At 37.0% G+C, this 17,543-nt stretch overlaps 1 protein-coding gene across 1 annotated transcript in view; it reads right to left on the bottom strand.

Moving 5' to 3' along the window:
* LOC149300688 (endonuclease/exonuclease/phosphatase family domain-containing protein 1-like) overlaps positions 1-17,543 on the bottom strand; it is a 59,791-nt gene that overhangs the window by 16,280 nt on the left and 25,968 nt on the right. Inside the window, exons 2-3 of the mRNA XM_089484941.1 lie at positions 9,198-9,249; positions 1,429-1,539 (exon numbers count right to left, since the gene is read on the bottom strand). Coding sequence (XP_089341067.1) covers positions 1,429-1,539; positions 9,198-9,249 — 163 coding nt within the window. The remainder of the gene's footprint in view (positions 1-1,428; positions 1,540-9,197; positions 9,250-17,543) is intronic.

Here is a 17,543-nt window from a genome sequence, read left to right as displayed (position 1 = left end):
CGGCATGGAGAGCACAGAGATCATCTGATTGCATGATCTCTCACACCCTCACCCTGCACCTGACTGATCCAGAGGACAGGAAGTGACACCACATCCACTTCCTGGATGCTCAAACGGTCTGCCCATGGAGGAAGAAAGACACACCACTCGTGTAGGTAAGTGGTGTAAGCATGGACACAGGGTAGACTGTTTGGGGACAAAATGGCACAGGCAGCCTGTTTTGGGGCACTGACAAGCTGTTTGGGGACAAAAGATGGCACTGATCAGCTGTTCGGGGGCAAAGGTGGCGCTGTGGGGCATGTTGCTTGGTGAAGTGAGAGGGCACCTTGCCCCGTGGCTTCTAGTTACGTACCTAGTTATGTTACAGCTTTATTCACTTATTCCTGCAAACAAATGATATTAGGCACTACTGCCTCTTTAATTATAGATCGAAGAGCCTGGCAAAACACATAGCAACCTAATGGGTTAATTAAGATTTAGTCTTGGGAATCCAAGTGCCTTTGCATAGTTTATAAATGTGAACTTTAAGTATACAAAGCTTAAACATGGCCAATTAAAATGCCCATTATTAATGCTTACTTCTTAACATTAGTAAATTAAATAAATACACTGACTCATTGTAATGCTAACAGAGCATTTGTAAGCTGTCTTAGAAATTGTGTTTATTAAAATAGAACAATTAAAGTGGAAAGTATAAAAATCATATTTTTTTTAGTTCTGACCTTTCATGAGTTGCCAACAAGTATCTGTCAGCAGTAAGTGACTTGATTGAGCTAAAAACATCTATATATCGGCTTTTCATCCAATCATAAATTTTGTTTTAAATATAATTATATATGTACCTGTTGCTGACCAAAAACATGTATTGTGCAAAAAGACAATACACTGTTAACTCCTTAGTCATTTATCCATTATCTTAGTGACCACTGACACCAAGGGGACATTATCGCTTTCAAAGAATTTAGCTCAACTAACGATACATTTCAAAACATATTAGCAAGTAGGTAAGATAAATGTAATTAATATTATACATAAAACCATTAATATAATTTTAAAATGCAGAATCAAACCATGCCACATATATATTTTCCTAACTTTTAATCATGTGACGGCCAAGGGTTAATTGGGTATTAAAAAACCCTACACTACTGTATAAAAAAATAATAATAATAACATAATAATTTGCAAAAATATTGTCCCAGATTTAGATACGCACATCCTCAGCCATAATACACTGCTCCAAAATTGGCACTGCATTATAGGGCTTTGAAAAGAACAGCCGGATACCTGCCCTTTGCCAAAAAAACAATGATGATAATAATAATGCTAAGGCTAATGCCAAAACAAATTAAAAACATCTCCCTTGAAACAACAAATATTTCTATCAGTAAAAAAGGGAGTGTAACCATAAATAAAATTGTTACATACCTCGTTTAGGTAGGATGATGGCTTTTCGGAAATAATGCACTTCCACGATCCCATTACCCCTTTCCACTTACGAATGTTGGGCAGAGATGGCTGATTTAATTCCATACAAAACTGCCAAAGAGGAAACAATTGTTAGTTTTTTTTTCCTTAACATTCACACAAAAATATAAAAATAGCTGAATTATACCCACCGCTCTGTTTTCGCTAAATATCATAAGAAGTATACGTAAATGGCACTGTGTTTTTCTAATGCAAAATGAATTAGGGGCTTTATTCACTAAATGAAGTCTTGGCAGGAGAGTTGTGGTTTCAACTCTCTCATTTCAATATTTACTATTATTTCTCCAGAAAAAAAGAATGAGCTTGTTCTGCTTAATCCATAATTCAGTGGAGAAGGAGACTTTGCAGAAATCTCACTGATTTAACTAAACATTATCCAGGGCCAGTTGAGAACATCCTGCAGCAGATGTTTACTGAGGTTGGACCTCAAGTGCGCTGCATAATATGGTGATAAATAAGTATCATTAGTCTTGCAGAAGGAAATGTACGGATGTCCTTTACCTGCAGGTGCCTACGGATGTCCTAACCTGAACCAAGTTGCCAACCTGATGTGACCCTGCTGACAGACCATACCACCAGCTCCCCGTGCAGAGAACCTTGGGATTTAGAGCATGGGTTTAGTGATATAATTTTTTTAACTGTATGCCTTGACATTTTAGTTTTACTGTGTATTGGAAAGACACCAGAGAGTAACAATTAATGGAACAAACCAGAAGAATCAGGATGTTCTTTCTTGTTTGTCTCTGTAACTATTGATTTTACAGGCATGAAAAACACAGTAACTCAGTGGTGCTTACAAATAACAAATTGACAAGTCAGGTAAAACAAAACCAAGGCTAGGTCACATTACACAGACTGCTGACACAGAGTCTACCATTCAAGTTTTTAAGTTATATACTGCAGCATGGCTGATTAGTCTCAGACCCAACATCAATTCCTGTCTTATCTCCTGATGGCATCCAGAGGTGGCAGTGTTCCCTCTAAGGTCCTGATGATGTTGGAGCAGCCAGTGGCTGGATATGTGTGGCTGCTCCTATCCGGCAGTTGATCGCATCTACATCATCAGGACTTAAAAGTGCCAGGGCCGCCTCAACATCCCCAGTCCTACCCTGCTTGAGGGGTCTTCAAGGAGTATTTAGTGGGGTAACTGGACTCCACACTTGGGAAGTGCAAGGTACTCAAGGTATTGTGTGTATGTGGCTAAAAGCAGTGTGTGTGTTACCGAGTATGGTGTGTCTGTGTGTAGTGTGTGTTTGTGGCAAAGCGTGGGGGTTTGTGATAGATATACACAATGTGTATGTTTTGAGTTTGTGTTTAAGGATACTGTGTACATTGATCTTACTCGGAGTGGTATGTTTGTTTGAATATATACCATGTGCCTTATTGTAATATATATTAAAGTATATGTTGGTGTGATTGAGTAGGGTCAGAGTGGTCAGTGGAGTTTTGGTATATGGCAAAGAGTGGCCAGTATGAGTATATGCAAGCGGTGAAGGCCGAGTGTGTCTAATGGGACAGTCTACGGGACAGTCTAATGAAATGGTCCAACCTTGGGGGAAATAAAATCCAAATTAAGTCAAAAACATATTTTTCTATGCGCATATATATATATATATACACATTGGGCCTAAAATCAGTTTGACCACTGACAGGTGAAGTGACATTTCGAACTCAAAGTCGATGTGTTAGGAGCAAGAAAAATGGGCTAGTGTAAGGATGTGAGTAAATCTGACACCACAGCACACCTTCAGAGGTCTAGTGGAGTCCATGCCTTGATGGGTCAGGGCTGTTTAGGTGGCAATAGGGGGACCTACACAATAGTAAGCAAGTGGTTTATAATGTTATGGCTAATCGGTGTGTATATATGTATCTATCTATCTATATATATATATATATATGACAAAGCCCATACATGTACGGGCTCCAAATGCATTGTTTTCGATGGGTTTAGGGACCTCCCATTGTCCTTAAGGGGTTAAACTATTCAGGCACAAAAAACTTGATAATAGATTAGCCCATATTGCGTCAGTTTAAAATCATTATACTTAAGAAACATGTATAAAAGGGGCAATTACTGTGCTGCAAATAAGTTAAAGTTCTTCAAAGAGAAACTCCCACCAAAAGTATCAAATTAAAAGTAAGTTTTAAAAAATGATGCTCTGTTTTTTGCGTTAAAAGTTTTAGCTCTTACATAATATATTGTTTTCAGGCAGCTAAATTTTAGCAATTTGTTATCATAGTCCAATCTACCGGATGAACACCCTGACTCCTTATCATACTGCGTGCTGTAAACAACAAAATGACGTTCCTATTTTTTAAGGCTGGGCAAGTAACACTTAGACATTACAAAAAATGTAAAATAAAAAACTAATATACATTTTATGCACAAGCTAAAGACAAAGAAAGCACACAAGCTGCAGGAATAAACATATATATATATATATGTATATATGTATATGTGTGTGTGTGCATATATATATGCGTGTGTGTTGTGTATACATATATATATGTGGTTTTCTTTAGCACTTAAATCTCACTTCCCAACTTTCCTCACTTGATGAACCTGTTTCCCCCCTCTGCTCACTCATAGGAGTTCAGAATATTTGGTATGAGTGTTTTGCAGCCTAAAAGTGTGTAGAAAACAATAAAACAACATGATTATAAACTAAAATGTGTAAATAAAATACAAAGATGTCTTACTTGTATAACTATTTTACAGTAGGTCACAAAGTTAAATAAAAAGTCTGTAGAGACTATAATAATAAATAAAAAAAAAGTGTCCTTCTTTGGCCAGTTGAAATGCTGGAAGGTGTGATATGTGCATAGATGGACATGTAGTTATTATATATTGTATTTCCTCGATTATAAGACAAGGTTTTTTTCAGAGCAAATGCTCTGAAAAACACCCCTCATCATATTCGAGGCTGTCTTATAATCAGACCTCTACTTGAGACTAAGATCCGGATCCCCCGCACCGCTGCATGGGAAGTGGAAGTGCCGGCAGCAGCGGAGGTTGTCTGTGTGCATGGCAGCCGGTGAATATCTGCGTGATGCCCGCACTTCCGCCGGGGCTTCTATGACTGAGCACCGACGTGACGTGACCTTACGGTGCTCAGTCATAGACGTCCACCGGCTGCCCCACTAGACACCAGGGAGTCTGAAGTACGAGGGACGAGTTGGGGGGGCAGAGTGGCATATGGGGGGATATAAGGCATTCCTGTAGGCAGAGTGGCATATAGGGGGTTAAAAGGCATATGAGGGAGGCAGAGTGAGATATAGGCAGGTATAAGGCATTTCCAGGGAGGGGGAAGAGTGGCATATAGGGGGTATAAGGCATTTCTGGGGTGGCAGAGTGGCATAAAAGGGGGTATAAGGCATATCTGGAGGTCAGAGTAGCAAGCCTGGGGCCAGATGTGCATAACTGGGGGGCAGGTTGGCAAATAAAACATGTAGTTTAAATGTGACTTAATATTTAGTAGTAAAACATTTTTCCTATAGGGTAGTCTTATATTTAGGCTTTTTCTTTTTTTTCCTAAATATTCGATCTTATAATCGAGCAAATACGGTAATTTACCACAAGTAATAAAACAACACTCCTTGCACACACTAGATAGAAAAATGAGAAACAGTAACTTGGCCCAGATCATTATTTGGCCAAGAAGCATTATTTAATTACCTTTGATAGATTATTTACATAATTGAATCCAGCACAATATCTTTTACATATACATACCTAAACACATACTGTCTTATACATATATATATATATATATATATATATATATATATATATATATATATATATATATATACATACACATACACATGTATCCATGTATACTCTACATAGTCCTGGAATAAGACCTCTCAGGCTGGTGGCTGTATACAACAGATCTGGCGTCTCCTTTTGAGAATCTCGCATTTATAGTAGCTTATTAATGGTTTATACACATTTTTATTGCTCATGGAATATACATAATTGTGAGTTTAATTATGGTGGAGGACTGTTCTAACACCAAAGTACATGAGAGGGGCAAACTGAAATGGGTCAAAAAAGTATGGTATAATCTTTCCCAACAGAAGTGTCTCTTAAAACTTAAATATATTCACAAACATTGGAAAGAGTTTATAAATATCCTAACTACTGCCTGGCTGTGAGCAGAAAATAATGGTCCCTCAAGTTCTAATTTAAGAAGTCAGAACACAAGCCAGAGAGAATAAATACCCCATTCTCAAGGACAACTTAAGACCCTATTCTTCAGTCCAGGAAAACTCCATTGAAATATTAAGGCTCATGTAGGGTTTGGGCTGTATCCTTATGATGACTTTCTGATTAGCCAGGAAGGAACACCGGATAACAATAAACATACCTAAAATTAGATGAAACATAACTACAGAAATGTGGGAAAACACTTTTCTACTTGCTTCCTTTAACACAGGTTTTGAAATACCAACATCTTGTGCGGAGCTTTGCTTGGTATACAGTACAACAAACTCAAATTGCCTAACCAATACATAATTCATAATTTGCTATTGATTGCATAATGTAGAGATCATTCTAGTTGTCATATTCAGCAAATACAAAGTTTCTTTAATATTTAATAATATATCGACTGTGAAAATGGATAAGCTTTCTGAAAACAAGAAAATTATGATCATTATCATATAGTAGTAGTTATCCTTTTGCTGATCGTACCTAAATTGAGACAGACCAGAAAATCTCATTAGACTGAGGATCATTCAGAGCTAACACCTACCCTGTAATGAAAATGGTTCCAATAACATGTATAATAATAATATTAATATATCATGTAACATAATTTCCTGATTAATTATATTTATTATTACTTATATGACAGCAATTATATAGTATAACAATGAAGCATAACACTGATAAGGTTTAAATGGTCTAAATATTCAAACCAGCATATTATGAATGTAAATCTTATTATATATTCAAGTGGCACAATTTAGCAAAGTCTGTTTTTTTTCATTCTTCAAATAGACCTTTGAGAACTGCTCCTTAAGAGCACATAAACAATGGCTGGCTACGGATCCATGCTATCTCGAGGTCAGGCTTTCTTGGCAAGTTTTGTCCCACCAGGGCCCACTGCCAAAATGTGTGTTTAGTTTTCACCCTGAGCAGCTGTGAAATTCAAACCTGACAATAGAACTTATGGCCACTGACCGATTTTACCTTTACAAGAACAAAACCTTCATTGTTAATTGATTATCATGTGGACCAAACTTTTAATTGAACGGTACATTGGGTCTTCTTTGTAGTGGAATAAATAAATAAAGGTCACGACACAAAAGCATTCGCTGGCCAGTCTGTGAACTCATCAAATTATTTAAGAACATATGTCTAACTGACTGTGTAACAATATTTGATGTTAATATAGTGTTTCTACATTCTTTAATTTTATGATTTTATATACAGAGGACATTGATATCAACATGAACTCTGGAGTTTCCAAGAACATTTGGAAAATAAAACCTTAATGTATCATTATGTCCATAAAGAGGTATGAGACTGGATTAAGGAAGAACGGACGGTGTCTTAATATCCTGCCCTATGATGAATCCCCACTTGGGAAATTTGGCTCACTTGGGCTATTACAAAACAAATTAAACTCCATCAGCATGTCAGTTTCATCCTGCCCAAAAGGTGAGTCAAGAAACAAGATGAGAAGCAAGTTTCCTCAGGACAAGGGAACAAACAATCGTGTACGTTTATGGGCTTTGCCTGTTGTGTGAGACTGATGCGTGCTAGGAGGTCTACATCTGAACTCGCATTTACAGATGAGGAGGGCCCCAAGAGTTTTCCAAAAAGGAGAACATATGTTTCTCATGTAGGGTAAAATGTCCTCGCAATTTGGTTCTGGACTGCCCCTGTAGCCCAGATTATACTGAAATTGCTGATGGAGATTCTTTCTCTGTAATGGCACAAGTGAGCTCACATTTGAGGGTCTCCTGAGCAGGGAAGAACCTAACAGCAGCTTATTTAGACGCTACCTGTTCTCGATTAAGCTAGTCTTATTCTTGATACATCCCTGACATCACTATGCATTATTATAAAGGCTGAGCTGGCCCAGTATAATGCATATGTAATGTTCTTAAAACTATCCTCACCAATTTAACTATGCATTATAAAGGGCCAGCTCAGTGCTTCCTACACTCTATGGGATTTACTGCTGACTATGGTATCAAGGGTATGAAATGTTCAACTCTATAGCAAACTTTCTCTTTAGTTATTGGATGACGTTGTGACAAATAATAATAATAATGTCGATCATGAGAACAAAAAGTGAAGATGTCTTCCCCTGTGGGCCATATGGGTTTGTAATACATATGCATTGCTTATCTTTACCTGGAAGCACCATTGCATACGTTTATTTAGTGTATAGCAGAGTAAAACAAGGGATTTCAGAAACATGATAAATCTGCTTTAAATTGATTTTAGTAATCTAATTCCAGACACAATAGGTTGACAGAATAATACTTGACACATTGCTCAGTAACATGCAATGTAATTGTTTGATTACATGCTAGTTAGGAGAAACATTGGCAGGATTACATGCTGCTGACATCCCTGATCTACATAATTCTTCTAAAGGAACAATGCAGCTGGACGGTGACACATTTACGTCAAGCCATTTTCTGGTTCAGACCTTGCAGTAGATATTTTAGAGAATTCTTATTCTAGTGTAGAACACGTTGCTGTTTACTAGACTTGTGCATTCGGATTTGTACAAATTTTAACAAAATTTGCCAATTTAATTAATTCTTATGAATATTCAAAACTGAGGAGGGACCACAACGAAACAAACAAAAATGAAGCAAATTATTTTCACAATTTTTTCACTCTCACTCAAACTTACTAAGAGTCTCTCACATTCACTCTCTCTCAGTTTCTCCCTGCCTTCTTCACCAGCTGCTTTTGTGTCCCATCTTCTTGTTCTGTAGCTCCGCTTCTTGTCTTGCCTCTTCTTGTTCTTCTGTCTTCTTTCTTGATCTGCTTCTTCCTGCTATTCGCTCCGTTAACCTGGCATCCTGGAGCACTTCCGCAACGGAGCCTTAGCATACACCACGGGAACAACCTCCCCCTCGCGATTGGAGGAATGAGGGAGAGGCTGTCCAGAAGGTCAGAATAATGCCGACAGACTTGCACAGAAAGACAAGTGCCAAAACCCACAGCATGCCCCTTGGGGGCTGATGCTGCACATTTCTCCAATTGGAGGAGAGGGTGGGTGCGGAAGCAAACCAAGAAAGAAGACAGAAGATGAGAAGAACAAAAACAGGCCAGACCAGAAGCAGAGCTGTGGAGAAATACAATAATTGGCTGCAAAAAGTACAGAATTTTGCATTGGTGGGGCAGTATGGGGCATCATACTGTCCCTTTAATCATAACTTTAAATATTTAAACCAAAATAATGAATATAGACACATTTTTATATAAAGCTGATGTTTCTGGCTAGATGTGAGCAATCAATCCATATGTCAGTAAAGATGTGAACAACAACATATGCTTCATCCCTATACTATTTCACATGAACATTGTGTTTCTCCTTAAAAAACAAACCCAATGAAAGCAATTTAGTATTGTATTATTTACACATTTATATAATTATTGCATGAAGCTTCTATCGACCAGCAGTAATAGTTACCTTAAATTAGATAAATGAATGAAAAAATACAGAGAAAGTTACCTTCTCCAGGGCATCTCGATCAGACAGTTCTTGAACAGCCAATAGCTTGATACTAAATATAAACAAAAAAAATGTGTAAAATTAAATTTAACAATTTGTGTTTTTTTCTGTATAAATATATTTCATCATGTTTGCATATGGCCTATCTAATATAGCCCAGCACAAAATGTTAACTGTCATGATGCCAACAATAAATCATATTTTATTTATAAATATTCTTTTTTTTAATTTGATTTTAACTAAAATTGCTATTCCAGTTGAATGCACCAAAGAAAGGATGAAACATGTTCTCTCTATGTGCCAAATAACTGTACACACACATCAGAATCGGTATTTAATGTAATCTATTCTTTGTCTAATTCAATACTTTTAAAGTGAGATTATATAGGCAAAATCCTATAAATATCAACGCCTTTAAAAAAACAGCCGATAGTTTTCTTTTTTGTATATGCATTTAAAATATAATATTTTGTTTCTAATGTTCATATACTTTTCTCTCTTCAAATAGCAACCAAAGCATAAATACATGGAAAAAAATTACAAAATGTAACATGTTGTAAGAGTGCATGCAAAACAAAAAAGCTAAACCTGATTTATGGGTGAAAAAAAGTGATGATGTTTCAATAGAAAAGAGACTGTCCCCACCGTCTTTCATGCTATTCAGGGAACTATTTTTACGTAAAACACTCTGTGATGTCGCTTGGCTTCATCCCATTTAATTTCATAGCAGGTCGTGTTCACTTAGGTGTGTTAAGGGCATATCTGAAAACTTCCCAGGGTCAGCAATCTTGAGCTTGCCCTCTTCTAGGGAAGTGGTTTTGTGTGGGGGCAGGGCTCCCCACACGTGGTGGTTAGGCAAGCATTGCAAGGGATGGGGCTAGCTCCCGGTACCCATAAATAGCTGGGAGTAAGAGGGAAGTGGGCAGGACATGGGAATATCCAATGTTTCTCTGCCTGGAGAAAAAGCAAAATGACCCAGAGACCCCAGGGAGCAGTGTTTCACCCAGAGACTACTGGTCAAACCCATAGAGTTCCCAGATATGATTAAGGGTGAATGCTTCACTGATGCACTACTGCCTCTTTTAATGTATTATATTTATTAGTTTTTTGTATGATTGCATTAGACACTAAAATGGAAGGTGGTCCTTGGGTTCCACCAATCTATAGTCCTCAGGTTCCAAAAGTATGTAAACCTCATTAGCGTTTTATTGAATGCTGCTATTGTTCAACGGTATAAAATAGCAGCTGTGCACTAAAAATTTAGAGATAGTGATCTGCCAAAATTAACTTTGTTTACACAGAACAAAAGAAAATTGGTTTGCTGAAAGTCTTGGACATCAGCTGCAATAAATGTCTTCATAAAAATATGGGTCCCAGAGATAACAGAACTGAGCTTCCAAGACGCCCATGGATTTATGTCAAAAAAGTGTTCTCATGCAAAGTTTTTTTTAAATGATGTTCTCACCATAGCAATCAAAGGAATGTTCATCCTGATTAGACCATTACATTGGCTGCTTTGGTGATTAAAGACCACTTTTCAGATGTTGCAACAAATCACATTTTAGACACAACCATACCTGGGAACCTTTCAAGATAGGCTACCTGGAGCTCTCTTCAACAGAGGGACTGTACACGAGGATATTGCAGTAGTGTTGCTGCATATCTTACTGCCAGTGACTGAATTCTAAGACTCTGAACAGATTTTACTGTAAGATCCGATATTTTACTTTCAAATTAAAGACATTTTTACCTCCCCTCTCAGCCTTTCTCATTATTATTTGCGAGCAGATAGAGTATCTCTAAGACCATCTTGTTGGTTGAATAAGAAGAGTCTTTCCTATGTTTTGCTTTATATTTAAATTCTATTATGCTACACAATATTGAGGTTTCTCTTTTTTTGTTTGCTCTTATGTGTATAAGTGTGTTCTTGGAGGATCCAAGACATTCTTTTAAGTTATATAAGGGTAATATTTATGAGACAACTGTGGCGTTTGTCTACTGTGAACCTGCTGCACTTTTTACCCACAGAAGTGGTTGTATATTGGTGAAAGTATTTTTTCAATAAACATGTATGTATAACTGTTATTGTTATTTTTTGCGATAAGAGATCTTCTTTAAAGTCCGGCTCTCAAGCGAGCCTTGTCACACCAGGACAGAAAAACAGATTGTACTGTAACGACTGCTTGGAGTCTAGAGAAATGCACAAAATTGTCAATGAAGTGCTCGGTGTGTTAAGGATACCTGTAATACTGCTATTAAATATTAATAGAAATCAATGAGATCAATAAGGTTATCCTTGAGAGAAATGTTCCAGGAGAATTAAAAATTAAAGCCAGAGAAGCGATAATGTCCTGGTAGAAATCGATGCGCTTTTCATCGAAACAGGGACAAAAAGTATGCAAACTTCAACAACTGGTGCTTGGTCCATTGAGCAGAACAGCAGATGACGTGTTGTAGGCTGTATTAGGTGCGTAGGATGACTTTGGTGCTTGAAACAAAATTATATATAGTAAGGGAGCATAGATGACACATGGTATGTTAGTATTTAGTGACCTAACTGTATATTAGGGCCAAACCTAGTGAGTTTTTCCCTGCAAGAATAGCTGAATTCACACAATGTGATTTCTTGAAATATAGTTAGAAACCAGGGCCAGTTCAGAGCCCTGTAGTATGAATAATCCACTAGATTAAATGCTTTATGTGATCTCAATTCACTTTATAATACTTATATTATATTACTATATCATTGATATCACAAACCTTGCATCAAAGACGGTACGATAAAACATGAGGTCTGTTTCCAGTAACCACATTCAGTTACTTGGTGACATATTTAAGAATAATGCAGCTGCATATTGATCAATCAATGCTTTCTGTTGGGCTAAAAATATCTCTACTGTAGGATTTTTGTATCACATTTCAGGTGTCCAAATCCAAAAGCCTGTGTTGGGGCTGACCAGAGGAGGGACTGGGAAGGGCTGTCCACAAGAATTGGTAAATTTAGAGGTATGGCTACCCACCATATGAGTACATGATGTACATGATGACCCTTTTTATCATGATGTATATGATGGCCCTTTTTATCATGATGTATATGATGGCCCTTTTTATCATGATGTATATGATGACCCTTATCATTTTACGATTGTTTCGATTCCAGCCCCCCCCCCCTAAAAAAACCAGTGCACAGATCAAAATTGTAACTAGATGGCACCACTTGTTCTTTCCCCAAAATAGTTTGACAGCAAATATGAAATTCATTTTCTGGAAATTTCTAATAATTGTCAAGAGGAAACTATTTAATGGAAAACATGTATGAATTTTTGAGCTCCACTGACCATACTTGGCCTCATTTATATTTCCCAATATGATGAATCAGACATGTTTTCCTACTTTTAATTGGTTTCAACTCTGTACAATCCTACCTAAAACCAAGCAACCCTCTTTTTATACCAGGAACTGTATTTTCATGTATATATTAACATCAGAAAGATGGATGGATAATCAGTCTCCAATTTGCACCACACTGCCACCATCCCACCAGAAACATGTGTATATATACTAGAGGAGTCAAGGGTATATTTATCTGTTATAACACAGATAAGCATCTGAAACATTAAAAAATATGCAACATATGGGGCAGGGAGATCCCTAAACAGCCTTTTAGTCGGAGTGAAGTGGGGAGGGAGTGAGCATGGTCAAAGAGAAAGCAAAATCTGACTTGGAGACCCAGGTGAAACCCAGAGAGTTCCCAGGTATGGACAAATCCTTAATACATTTTTGTAGAAGCTTGTTAAACAAATATAAGTGGAAATATAAGGGAAATGCTGGCAATCCCTAAAATATAGGTGAGAAGTCATGTGGCAAATCACACCACAAGTCTCCCTATGAGAATTATTTTTTTTTATTTCAAAAATTTATATTTTTAAAAGCATAATTAGAAATGAATGTTTGTTGGTAAACATATTCTCCCATTATATGGCAAGTCTGCTCTGGTTATTACAGGGTTGGGAAGGTAATGCTAACATACCAGGTATGTTAACAATAACATAATTAAGGTTTCTTATTTGTATTGTAAACATATCACCTCTGATCAGCTCTTAGGTTTCTTTGACAGGTTAAAAATCTCATTCCCGCAACAGAAACTTTTATAACGTGTAAAAAGAATTTGATTATAATGAACACAGGCTATTTTTCCTGGGCACATATACATCTCCTAGAGGAGAATCTGCCCCCCCCCCGGTCTTGCAGCCCTCCAGAACTTGCCTTTCTAGGACTATGTTGCTGTTTAGATCCCTATTGTCGTACAGCTGAGAGAAAATAGTTACTACATAGCTTTCCCCAGCTACTCTTTGTTGGATGTGTCATCCACAAAGTTACACATATATACATTGCACAATATTTCTGGAAGAGTAAACAGTTTACACTGATTCATGTGACTGCTTATATTTGCGTCAATGTAATCACATGACGCTTGGTCACATGACATACTAAACTCACATTTCAAGAAGTCAACATTCTTCCTTCACTTGTTAAATAAGATAAAAGATAATCCAACACTAGTTTCTATTGTTCTATAAAGATTTTATAATGTGTTTCTTTTAGCACCCGACATACATATAAATCACCTATTCAGACTATACTTCTGGTATACACAATGAAGAGATTAATTTAAAGTCTTATCTCGGGCTGTTAATGATTATTCCTCCCCATTGGCTTATCCCTTCCCTGTTAAATTCCACTTTTTCACAATAAAAATATCTGTCCTCTATCCCAACTAGGCTATGCTCACCATCCCTTTTAACTCAATAACTATGAATAAAAGACACCAGGGATCAGGGATCCTCTTTGTATAAATTGAAATAGATTCCATGATGAGAAACAAACAAAAAACTAAAAACCCCAGAATACCAGCTGGGTATCTAAGCATCCGGTGTCTAAACAGTACCTAGGTACTGAGCTAACAGATGGGCTTCGGTGTCAATCACCAAGGCTGGGAACAATAGATAATAATATATTGCTAGGTGCTAAATTATAACAATTAAACACTGAAGCATGGACATTACTATTCTTTTTGTTACAAATTGCTGTTATTTTATATGATGGGTATGAGACAGCAGCAGACAGTCATGAAGAACTTTTTTTCTTTTAATTATCACTAATACAGATGCTTAACATTTACAGTAAAAGGATTGACGCATTTCAGCAGCCAGGTCGCCATGATTTTTTTTTTACGTTGTTGTTCACTCTCTTAAAGTATTTTATGACAAACCCTGTAGCACGAGGGCCATAAATGCCACAGTTAGGAGTCTTAAGCACAGTCCTCTAGGGCAATCAGAGTCAGGAACACCAGCTTGTAGCAAAAAACAGTGCTTTATTTTTAACTGCTCAAACCCCAAAACCAAATCATAAAAAGAAAAACCTAGCTCCCAATTGGAGCCCTCTCTAACTAAACTATGCTGGTCCAGACTGACCAACCTAATCACCCACTAACTTGACCTTCCAGCCAGACTCAGCTAAGCCAGGCTCTGGAAAACCTTCCCGAGACAGCACACAAAAGGTCCAGGTAGGTATTGCCTCACTTGGCTCAGGGATGGTCTTCTTCAGGAGCACAGGGAAACTTCCTCTTCCCTCAACAGTCTCTCACAGGCTCCAGGAGGTTTTAATGTGCAGGCCTTATACTTATCCCGGGCCGGATCCTGCAGACCTCTAACCTCTTGAAAAAGCCGGCAAGGATTTTCCTACTGAACAGGGAGATGGAGCATTGGCCTACCCTGCTCTCCAATTGCTCCACCCCAGGGACCCATATGTATGATCTTCATAGCACCTGAGCCCAAATGCCATGCTAATCATCTCCCTGGGGTTAACAGCCTCACAAAATATATACATATATATAAATCTTTGTCCAGGTATAATAATGGGCCTATTTGTCTAGAACAGATGCATATAATAGAACACATTCAATACATAGTCACACAGAGTAGAAGCAGCATCTATTTTGAAGGCTGCAATCATGACCACCTGTAGAGTTATTGGCGGCCAAGGCAACCTAGGTCTAAGACATTTCCTCTTTCTGCAACATAAGAACAAACCATAGAAACACATAAAACGATAAAAACGAGCCGATCTAGTCAGCCAGTTTTTCCAGGCTTAGAGACAGACCTTAGATTCAGTATAGCTTTGTGTCTGCTAAAATTCAGCATATAATACCTTTTCCACTGTTCCACTTATCTATCCTTGGTAAACCACATGATGATCCCCAACTGGCACCACAGGCAGCCACTCAACTTGCCTACAAGGCCAGCCCTATTTTAGCGCAGTTTTGTATATGTATTTATTATTGTTATACATCACAACTTATTATAAATACAAAAAAACTTCGCGTGAAGTAGCCTACACATACAACATGAAGTTTTACCTATTGAGCAGGAAAGCTCTCAGTAATTCTATTGTTTGAGACAAACAAGGCAGTGGTCCTTTCAACAACAAGTGTGTAATACACAAGCCATTATCATGAAATGGAGACGAATGGGAGAAGTGCTATCATACGAATGCTATGATGCAACACCAGGTCATTCAAGGCATTGAAAACAATTAGGCAAAAATGTGGGAAAGATGTAAAGTTAAAACATTGAAGGAGTTGTGAACAAATTGACAGTTCTGAGTTTGTTTCACAATCATTCCCTCTGTGGCTCAGCTGACATTCAAGATAAAACAGAATGCCCTATAGTAACCTTTGTACACAGTTAAAATATGGAACTCTCATAACCCGGAGTGGGCAATAATCATGACCCAACATTACATTATACATACATAATACGAGACTTATAATACATTTAACATATATAGCATATATGACAAAGCTCTATGATAGATGATCCTAATGAAACCCTGTATCTTTAAAGGGGGAATTATGTCTCTTGGCTAAGTAGAAAGGTTGAACTCTGTCCAGGTCCAGCTGAAGAGATGAAGAAAAAGAGAAGAAAAAGAAAGATTTCTTAAGAATCAACTAAGAGGCTTTGGTTCCAACTAGACCAGATCTTATTATAAGAAGCTAGGTTATTTCGAAAGAAATATCTCTCTGAAGTGGCCTGAATTTTAATTTAATTAAAGATTTCATCCCGTGATGGAGTATTCTGAGTTTTCCAGCGTCGGGCTATACAAATTTTACAAGCCAGTAGTATATTAATAAGTAATATATTATTAAATTTAGATGTTTGTGGGAAATCTAAGTGAAACATAAAAATCTGAGGTGACAGATTCTAATACCTGTACTTGTTAAAAATAAAGAACAAACTGTTTCTTTAATAAGATCAAGATTTTGGCATTCCCACCATATATGAAGATGAGTTCCCGTTACTTGATTACACCTCCAGCAAAGACCATTATTTGTGTTAAACATCTTACTAAGACTATGTGGAACCAGGTACCAACGATGTAGTAATTTAAAATATTGCTCATGCAAATTTAAGCAATGAACTGCTTTTCTAGTGTGATTCCAGGCTTTGTACCAATTCTGAAGCTGGAACTCAATCTTAAGGTCTCTTTCCCATGATAAAATTGTCTTAGATTTTCCTTGAGGTAAGAGGTTGACCAGTTGTTTTGCTACCTTCGAAATCTTATTTGATTGAGGGGGTTCTAATAAAAGCTCATCCAGTTTGTCACATTTCATTAATGGAGTTATAGATAAAAATTGTTTAATACGTAAGTATGAGAAAAGTTCTTTATTTGGTAAGTTATATCTAATTTGAAGATCTACAAATGGAATCACTGTTTGTCCTTCTATAATATCTGCGATGTCTGATATCCCACTTTGTTTCCACCCCTGGATGTTTAGATCTCTGATATTCATATTCAAGATTCCTATAGGGGATAATTCAGATATGTCAGTTGATAAACCATAATTTTCTCGAACTTTAGATACTACCTTTAGGATATCTTTCATTAAGAGACTTGATATAGCTAATTTCTTCATCATTTTCTTATCAAGCCATATTAAATTGAATGGATCTATATTGTTATTTATACTTTTCTCAATACTGTACCAACCTAAGTTATGTTTATTTGTTTGTCTCCATGCCATCGCATAGGAAATATGAGAGACTTTGTAAAGTCTATATAAGTCTGGATAACCTATCCCCTCCTGAGAGATCCTAGGTTTTTTTGTTGACCATACAAATATTGAAAATAATCAAAATCTTTCAATATTTTCTTAGGAACAGCATACGGTATCATTCTAAACAAATATAAAATTTTTGGTAATAGATAGGCTTTAAGTATGTTTATCCGACCTAACCAGGATAACTCTATTTTTTTCCATCTAGAGGTTAAGAGTTTCATTTCTTC

The sequence above is a fragment of the Sceloporus occidentalis genome, unplaced genomic scaffold, assembly GCF_023333645.1.
Source record: "Sceloporus occidentalis isolate IW3139 unplaced genomic scaffold, rSceOcc1.0.p SCAF_23, whole genome shotgun sequence".
Lineage (NCBI taxonomy): Eukaryota > Metazoa > Chordata > Lepidosauria > Squamata > Phrynosomatidae > Sceloporus > Sceloporus occidentalis.
Note: the sequence above shows the minus strand (reverse complement) of the source record. Positions and strands in the feature narration are given on the sequence as shown.